The sequence below is a fragment of the Dacryopinax primogenitus genome (assembly GCF_000292625.1).
Source record: "Dacryopinax primogenitus strain DJM-731 SS1 chromosome Unknown DACRYscaffold_6, whole genome shotgun sequence".
Classification (NCBI taxonomy): domain Eukaryota; kingdom Fungi; phylum Basidiomycota; class Dacrymycetes; order Dacrymycetales; family Dacrymycetaceae; genus Dacryopinax; species Dacryopinax primogenitus.
In genome coordinates, this window is record NW_024467203.1 from 208,624 (window position 1) to 218,055 (window position 9,432).

General features: G+C 48.5%; 3 protein-coding genes across 3 annotated transcripts; 2 read left to right on the forward strand and 1 right to left on the reverse strand.

Annotated features, from left to right (window-relative positions):
• Positions 1-3,484: 3,484 nt before the first annotated feature.
• Positions 3,485-4,196, reverse strand: DACRYDRAFT_21363 (uncharacterized protein). Its single transcript, XM_040772358.1, has 3 exons — positions 3,983-4,196; positions 3,784-3,928; positions 3,485-3,733 (listed from the first exon to the last, which is right to left on the reverse strand). The coding sequence occupies exons 1-3, from the start codon at positions 4,187-4,189 to the stop codon at positions 3,600-3,602; spliced, it is 486 nt and encodes a 161-aa protein (XP_040629892.1). The 5' UTR covers positions 4,190-4,196; the 3' UTR covers positions 3,485-3,599.
• A 1,032-nt stretch (positions 4,197-5,228) lies between these two features.
• On the forward strand, positions 5,229-7,326 carry DACRYDRAFT_21364 (uncharacterized protein). Its single transcript, XM_040772359.1, has 2 exons — positions 5,229-5,945; positions 7,275-7,326. The coding sequence occupies exon 1, from the start codon at positions 5,303-5,305 to the stop codon at positions 5,630-5,632; it is 330 nt and encodes a 109-aa protein (XP_040629893.1). The 5' UTR covers positions 5,229-5,302; the 3' UTR covers positions 5,633-5,945; positions 7,275-7,326.
• Positions 7,327-7,791: 465 nt separating this feature from the next.
• Positions 7,792-8,245, forward strand: DACRYDRAFT_21365 (uncharacterized protein). Its single transcript, XM_040772360.1, has 2 exons — positions 7,792-8,109; positions 8,162-8,245. Exon 1 carries the CDS (start codon positions 7,830-7,832, stop codon positions 7,995-7,997), a length of 168 nt encoding a protein of 55 aa, XP_040629894.1. The 5' UTR covers positions 7,792-7,829; the 3' UTR covers positions 7,998-8,109; positions 8,162-8,245.
• The last annotated feature ends 1,187 nt before the right edge of the window (positions 8,246-9,432 follow it).

Below are 9,432 nucleotides of genomic sequence, written 5' to 3' on the forward strand. Positions count from 1 at the left end.
GGGGTTCAAGACATGCCTCAGATGGCTGTGTTCAAGCAAGGGGTGGATGTTCTTGGCTTCTCTTCTGTGAGTTGCCTGTACCTTTTGGATGCTGTCACACTTTATGCCCTTTGTCTGCAGTTTTTTGCCACTTCCATAGATTCTGATCTGACCTTGGCCCTGAAACATCTTTGGGCAGATGGAACACATGATCCCAACATTTTTCTTGGCCACTGCCTGCACAACTCGGTGGTCTACTTCTCCATTTGTCTTCCTACAGTCTTCTACAGCATCCTACTGATGCATCCACCTAGCTATGATAGTCTCCTGTCATGTACCATCTACTGCCCAGATATTTCCACAATGACATGCCAAGTTCCAGTTGACTACCTCACCTGGTTGGACTGTCTGTTTGTGTTTACAAACATGTGACAGAGGCCAGAGGGCATGGATTTGGTCCTGCTCTGACGGAGGCAAGCTACATCAGCTTTTTTCTGCTTCCATGTCCCTGGGCTTAAGCAGGATCTAATGGGGACTTGCAGGCATTGCTGGTTGCTCTCCCATCTCCATACTCTTCCACAACAACAACATCTCACTCCACTCAGCACTCTCAGTCTATGTTCTCTATGCTCTGCCTGTTCTGCAAAAAGCTGACAATGCCTATGACCAAAGATGGCATTCACTGCTTGCACTCTGGGAATACATACTGGTATGGGTCAGCCAGTGATGATTTCAAGCACTTCCTGCCCACTACCCTTGCATATGTGTCTGTACAAGTTGGTATACCCCACTACAAGCTTGTTTTGTCAACTTACCTGTTTCAGCTTCACTATGTCCTTCTCAATGAGGATGAATCTGATATCAGCTTTAACTATGGCATCTTCTATCAGAGCATGGGCTCAAATGCTGGCATATAACTAGTTACCTCTGACTTTGGATGACCCATCTGAATATGATCTGTTTGTGCATGCCCCATATTACCCTTTATAGCCTGAGAATGACAGATCACTTCAAATGGCTAGTGGTGGGACTACTGCACCCACTTGTTGTCTCTCTCTGTGTGTATATGGTTTGTAGTATTGTGCATCCAGAAGTTGAGCTAGTTGGAGAGCCTGGGAGCCCTGGAGCAGCAAGTTGACCAAGGTGCACCCCAATCACCATGCACCCCTCATACATGAATTGACCCTCATACAGTCAATTCTGTTGGCTCTGAGGATAAATGCACAATCAGAAGGTGCTATGTTGGCATGTCTCTATCGAGAAGCAGCCCCATCAGACAACAGGCATGGTCAACCAATCAACAACACATGGATAGCAGCACTGAACTGGCAGGGCATCATACCAACTCGCAGGTCCCTGCACTGTCCACTCTGCTATTGCACCAATGCAACAGGGGGTGGCCCTCCATGCTATGATGTTGAACAATGTGCAAACTTTGTGCCCTCATACATGACAAAGCCCCATTCATCTGAATGTGACCCTGGCTTGGAATGCTGCATTAGCTGTATACAAGGTTTGCACCATCTTAGAGAGTCTCTGGACAATCTGGTATGGTGCAAGTGCCAAGCTGGGTTGAAATGTTTGAGCACTCATTGGTGCAGTTAAGGAGCTGCCACATGTCCTTTACCATGCAAAGAAGATCAAGGCGATTGTTAAGCATCCTGGTCAAGATAATGTGAGGTAGGATATCATGTGTCATCTTTCTGGCTATGTGGGGGAATGTGTATACTTCAACTTGGCAAATCATGAGGATAAGACATACAGCATGCCCTGCTGCTCTGAGTGATGTTGGTTTCTTACTAGAAAGTGAAAAGGCACATGAAGCAGCCCAGTTGAGTACCAGAATGTGATCTAGCAGTATCAGGATACTCTTGATGGGGTCAAGCAAGATTTCCTAGCACATACATAGGCCCAGAGATTGTTGGCATTGCTGGCAATATCTGTATGCAAATCCAATCTCCTTGCATCAGTGGACTCAACTGAACAACCCTGTTGAGGTGGTTTTGTGGCAATTGGGGAAATATCCCCAAGCAGTATCTCTTGAGCAACTGCACAAGATTGCTGGATAACATCTGCATGTGGGCCAACTATGACACATCTGACATGACTTGTTGTCTTCTTCCACCAAGGCCCAGCTCAGATGAGCAAGTCTGAGCTCAACAGTCTTACCACAGCAGCTTGCACATCTCCCTCTGAAATATGCAAAACAAAGTCCATTGCAACCCTACATTAATGACAAGATCAATGAACTGCCTCCAGGTCACATGCCCCTGCCCTTCTTCACCCATTTTGTTGAGAAGCAGCATCAACTGGTGCAGGGCTGTTGCAATGCCAATGCATGGCACACTGGCTTCATGTTCAACCTCAAGACAGGTTGGATAGGGGACAATGGAGTGGATTGTCTCCTCTGGCTGCCTCCAGCTCAGAGGTGGAGACTTTGCAACAGCAGCATGGACAGGATGTTCCCTGATCTGAATGTCCATGTCAATCTGAGTAGATGCATGCACAGAACATGATGAACAAAGTGTTATGTTATGTCATAGAGTAGTAACAAGCAGAGTACCATCATTACAAGAGCAGAGGAGGGCTGCAGCCAGCAATTCAGTATGCTTGAGGGCAGCCATATGAACACTGGTATTGGACACTGGGCAGCCAGGGCAATTACGGAAGTGGATTGAAAGAAGATCAAGACCGCCATGTCACATGAGCAAAAGATTCTCTGACTCACCCATTGGACACTATGCAGCCAGATCAGTGATGAAAGTGGGAACCAGCATGTACAAGGTGCACCTAGGTTGTTTGCCTGCAGTCCAACAAGGATGCACTATCTCTCCCTCACTCCAGCCATCTCTCATTCACCTCAACTAAAACTCACCCAACAATCTCTGCAGATCAGCTGATGACACCACTTATCCTTTATCTTGTTATTCTGCTGCTCCCAGATGGAGCATGTGGAGTGAATCAAACTGAGGGCATCATGGAACCGGTCATGAGTGAAGCCATCAGGATGAGGGGGAACCAATTGTGATATCTGCGGACAAGCTGGCTTCTTCTACAACCATGCAGGAGGTACAGTAGATGGAGTGAGGAAGCAAAGCTATGCTGCACTATCAGATGCTGAAGAGGTCGAGGGGAGAGTTTTGTCACATCCTCTGTTGTGGAAGCAGAGACAAAAAGAGCACCTGATGGTGTGTCACCAACTTCAACAATTACCCTCGGCCAGTTGCAGCTTGCACCCTGCACAGGGGATCTATGGGCAGTAGACAGCAGGACAGAAGGCATGTCAGAGTTGATGATCACATGTGCATCCAACTCCGTAATACCATAAATACCTACTACATTAGGTCTGTATGGAGTTCCTGGCTAATCCTGTTTCGGCCCGAAATGAATCGCCGCGATTCCCGCATATTTGAGTCGAGAATGCGCCACACAATGTTGGACACGGACCGTTTGCTCTCCCGAAGCCTGGAAGCCTGGTCCCATCGGAAATCAATTGATTTTAGATGGAACTTGAACATGTTTCGTTACAGAACAAAACATAATAGTACTCTCATTCGCGAATTATCCGGGAGAGCACTAGAATAAATATGGAGAAGCTAGCAAGATGGGGATGAAGTGCCTCATGGGCAGATGGGACAGCACGACCAGCAACAAGTCGGATCCGTCCCACACATCTCAGAGTAGACCGTGACATTGGTCGACACCGCCGTGTACCATCCGTCGTCGGAAGAATCTTGCTCTTGCACATCAAGTACTGCATTGCTCATGAATTTCTGGAGCGATCGGTTGAAAATGCCCACTTACCATAGGCTCCGGGAGCCACGACAGATAAACTCGAAGCAACGATAGCCTCAAACGTCCAGCTATCGTACACGTGGATCTCCTCCCCAATGGGGTAAGTACCGGAACTGTTTGTCAAGGCCACTCTAGCGTAAGTCGACATAGTTTCCTGAACGATAGTGAACAACCGGACAAAGAGACTGAATGGAGTCCGACCACTTACACCGTCGACCATAATCAATGGAAACTGGAAGTAACCGGGCGTCGAAGATATATCTGAGTCCCACGGTGCCCAAATCTCGGTCCCAGGAGTAGGAAGCGTGATGACAGCCGGATGCGGTTCGCGTTTCTCCACCGTCCGTGTAGGACCGTGAGGAGCGGCGGAGACCACGATGATGAGAGCGGCAAGTATGGCGGTCAGAGCAAGCATTTCGAATGACGGTGTCTTGGCTTCACAGAGCTGACCGAGTGCAAGAGGTTTTATACCAGTCGCAACAGACCTCAACTCCGTACATCGCGGAGTGACGCCGGCACAAGATCAGACATCCCATACGAAAGTCACCTATACCGAAGTTGAAAGACGGATCCGCAACATAGCATACCGTACACATGACATTTGCGCCCATGAGATCGCTGCAGAGAGAGAAGAATGTCCATCCTAAGCGGAGAACATCGCATGTAATTCATCAAGGAAGATCGAGACTGGATGTTTGGAGAGAAAGCTCCAGAGGCATTTGGGCCAAGAATAGCGCAAAGCACGATAGTATCGGATATGAATCTGTGCATCAGCATACGCTGCGAGCTGTAGAAAGTGCATAAGAGCCTGTTCGGCCAGCCAGATGCGCATTTTTTTGAAGGGCGCATCTCATGAAATCTGAGCAAATTAATTATCGCGCGTTCGGCAATCAAATACCTATGCGCTCAACGCATCTTCACCTGGATGCGCTCAGATACTCCTCAGAGGAGTATCTTTTTCAGATGACGCTGCGCTCATTCTGCCCATCATGTCCCAGACACCGGCAAAACGCGCGGTCTGCCACTGCAGAGGATGATGAACTCATAGATGCGCTGCTCGCACAACATGCAAAGGGCAACCAGGCCGAGAGTCGGTGGAAGCCCATTGTATGACAGGCGTGTGCGGAGCACCTTGCGCAAATAAGATAAGAAAGCAAACGGGCTGTGGCAATGACGCGGCCGATAATCCCGATTCAATCGGATCTAACAGGGCGGTACCGAAATGAACGATATGTGGGGCCATCACTGCCCCACTGCTCTCTGCACGAAATGCGTCGTTTGGAGCATCAGATTTCTTCCAGGTTTGTCTGATTATTTGGTAACTCAATCTGTTGACGTACAGCCTACATATCGACAATTTCAAATACAACCTTCAGAACTCGTACTAGCAACTGCAACGGGCCGATCTGTACAGTCCCAATTTCTGGGTGTTGGCAACGTCTCAGATGCATAATCGTGACGGTACCCTGCTATGTCGGTTATGTGAATTTGAGGCTTGGTCCAGGCTTTGACTTGCTTGTGGAACGCCATGCTTCTCGCGGCGTCCATTCTGCGAGAAGATATCCCCGCTGCTTATGGGCTACTACTTCTTGGATTCCTGTCGGCGGAGATTCTTTGCATTCCTTCCCTGTCATACCTCCGACGCATTGAAAATGTCGATATTTTCAGCCTGCGCTGCACTCGCACTCCCGTCGGTTGGTATTCGCAACGGTCTTTCGGGCACCCCTTCTGGAGTACATCATCGTTCAGTCGATACAAGTGCAAGTCATCTTTCTTGTCTACTTTCGGCAGGTATCATGGAATCAAACCCTCCGTACCCACTTCTGCACCGTGGACATCAGCTTACCTCCAGACCTAATGGAGCCTGCAACCCCTCATCCGTGCAAATGTGACCGTGACCATCTACTTCAGATGCAGCGGGGTTTACGCACATTTACTTGTCCCGTCACTCATATGGAACAACAGACTCATCAGAAAAGCCAACTTACTATGGATATATCAGGCAACTTGTTGGATTCCTCGTTTCTTTCCACGAAGCTTCTTTGTCCTCAGGTATATCATTGCTGGAGCCTCCCTTCTCGCATCTCGAGCAAAGCACGTTGTTTGTTTCCGATGACATGTCAATGTCATGAGCGGCCGCTGCCCATCGCCCTCGGCGGTTGGTTTCACCGGTCCTGTCTTCTGCTGTTCTTACCCAACTCGGTATGGTGCATCATTGTTTTTCCAGCAATAAAGTAAGTGACTCTGAACGTGAAGAGTTATTTAATGGACACTGACTTTGATATGTAGACAAGTTTGGATGCCATCTGAACCGGATCTAATTGATGTCCGGGTGTCGTATGAAGCTAGAACCACAATCGCAAGGTGAAATATACCAAATCGGAATCGCGTCAGTACAGACATCTCACACCCTACTACCCTGCAACACAATACGAGATTTCATTTAAAAACCACCGTTGACCCCACGTCTGAGGAGATTCAAGCTCTCGACCCTCACTTTCATTTCTACATTTCCCTTATCCACAAGGAATTGTTCACGTACTCTGACTGATCACGTGAGTCCTTGCCCCGTTCTCCATGCATTCGCTGACATGGTCCTGGAGTCCTCTTTCAAGCATGTCTTCGCCCTCCTGGAGGCTATTGTATTCTGATTGTTGCGTAGGTTTCCCAATACGGTCAGGACAGGTCGCATTCAGTTCTGGCACCAAGGCAGCGGTCGCATCCACATGTATATGGAGCTGAAAGACAACGAAGAACACTACTCCGAAGGGACGGGCGAGAACACGACAACTGTGGAGTTTGTTGTCCCGGGCGGCACTTTCTCTTGCACCTCGTGGGATATGTTGGTCAACCGAGACGACATCAGCTACAAAGCAACGAAAGTCTATGGGATGGACACCCTCATTGTTAACTTCTTCGGAGGGAAGACCGACAACGGGATCGGGATGAAAGTTTTTGTTGGGCAGTACAAATGCGACAATACCAATTCGATAGCGCAAGAGTTTGAAATGGAGGGGACTTGTGCCTTTGGGTAAGTGTTGGTCACACTGTTCTCATGAGTGACTCATGCAATCTCTCATGTCATATAGTGGCTGGTTCGGTGTTCCCGAGGAACAGCGCCAGAAGGGGAAGCTGGTCCCGAGTGTGAAGGACAACTAATGGATGGGTGCAAGTTGGCTGATCGGAGTTGATACTTTCGAAAGCGGATCATGATACGATGCGTCTGTCTCATAAACAATGCACTCGGAAGAAGTTGGCAGAATGCTGAACATGGTAGTCAGATGTCCTTCGAAATTGAACGTCCAATATGTCCTGCCGAGTAAGCCATAGTCGAGTCGACTTCGGAATTCTTTGTTTCTGGCGGTGGAGACACTCTGTTCTCGTCTCATGCGTTGGAACCGTCCACTACCAACCAGAGTACGGCGATGCCAGTTGACTCTGATGGGATGTCAATGTCATGAGCGGCCGCTGCCCATCGCCCTCGGCGGTTGGTTTCACCGGTTGGCAGGTCTTCTGCTGTTCTTACCCGACTCGGTATGGCGCATCATTGTTCATATGAAGCAAGTGACTCGGGAACGTGAACTTTGATCAACGGGTCCTGGCTATGATAGGCAACGTTGGATATCATTCGATTTATCGCCAAAGGATGCCCGGCCCACTCCGAAAGCTGCAATCATCCCATCAGGGGGCTATATTAAGTCACCTACTGGCGCACAAGTACTATATATCACATCATTTGCTCTTTGGCTAATCGCAAGGGACATTGGATTAAAGCACCGACTTTTCTCACCACTAAGCAGCGTTGAAGGCCTCGACATCGCAATGTCCTATCCTCCCGGAACTGCCACTCACATGACCCAGCATCAAGTGAGCCCCTTCCCCTGTACCCACCGGCTATGATTTGACTGACACTGGCGTTATAGACGTCTTCAATCAGGTGTGCCCTTATGATTGATAACGTCCTTGCGTTCTAATTATACGACAGGTTTTCCAACTATACTTGGGTAACAAAGCTTCAGCTGTCGTTGGATGCAGGGGGAAAAACGAGCCTTTACATGGAGGTTAACGATGTACAAAAGCACTATGGAAAAGGAACGGGCATGAACCCGCCATTCACGGACTTCCAAATCTCAGGCGGCTGGTTTGACTACGCAGTTTGCTTCACCGAGAAGATACCATCCGGGAAGCAGCCAAGATCTATGGCACCGATCATCTCTATATAAACTTCTTTCTCCCCGATGACAGTCAGAACACTCTACACGACGAAGAGCATTGGGTTGGTCAATACCAAACCGACTCTGAGAATGCTCCCGATAAGGTGTGCTTGAAGGGAACCTGTGTTTTTGAGTAAGCGTTCATGGCACTGTTCCACTGTTTGTCTTCATACTCATTGTGCTATACTAGCAAAGCCAACTGAACAACGCTTAGGAGCAGGGCACGAAGCCAAAGCTGCAGGAGGAGACTAGTTGAGATTCTGGATGGTATGGTACGGCGGGAAAGGCACAGCCAGGCAATCAGAATATGATTATGAACGGACGGCCTGAGAGTGGAGGACTGATCCTGGGCAACCATGTTGCCCAGTTTTACCGTCATGTCAAGCTTGCTTCTTGGGCCGTGCTACCTTCCTTATTTGGCAGGCACTGCCTTCGCTTGATTTGCTTCCTTCCTTCCATAACGCCCGTCGCTGTTCTCGTCTTCTTTTCCTTCCGCTCTTCCCGCTTCTCTCTCCGATGCTTCTGTCGGATTTACCGCTTCCCACGGCTGCTTCTTTAATGAAAAGATGGTCATTAGGCCACCTCTTCTGTTCCTTGGCCCCCCATATGGGGCAAGCTTCACATTACGTGCCTCTTGCTATGTCTTGGACAGTTTTCTTTTCACAATCTCATTGTCATCCACTTTGCTTTATTACTCAATGGGGCCTGCCTTCTTCATCAATGTGCACTTTGTGGATCCTTGTTGTCTATCAAAACCAATCCTCATGTCCTGTTTGTGGAGCTACTGTGCAGTTTATGGCATACAAACTTTCATTTTTTTGTTGCAAAACACATGACATGCTGAAAATTCCTCCAGTTATCCTTATCCCCTTCACTGTCAGTCACTCAAATGGTTAGCTGGCTAAATCCTGCTGCAAATGTGACCTCAAATGGCATTACTTCCATCCCTGTATCTGAGCTCAATGTCTGATTTGAGTTCTATTTGGTGCACTTTGTTGAAGATCCTGACACTCTTCCCCCGTTTTTCGATGGCATCTCTGGGCCTCTCTGAGTGCTGTATTTGCTGCCTACATGTACTTCACCAGTGCTAATTGTTGATCAATTGCCAATCTCCTTGGCCTCCACTTTGTCCCTCACATGCAAAGGCATGATTTCATTGTGGCCCTCATGCAACACGTGCAGAGCACTCTGAGCTTTCTGTATGCCATGTGTTGGTGTTTTCAATCCTGCTCAGTGCAACCATACCATGGACTGGCAAGAAGACCAGCTTGGCAGATTGGGAACAAGCATGCGGCTGAGTTTTCTGAAGAACCTTGCAGCAAATGCCATGGTATGGCTCAGTCAGAGACCACCACACCCCAACCCACACCCAATGAAGATGCCTTTTGTCAGGGCACCAGCTCATTGCTTGGTCAAGAGACATGACTAAGCCTTTATGACATGG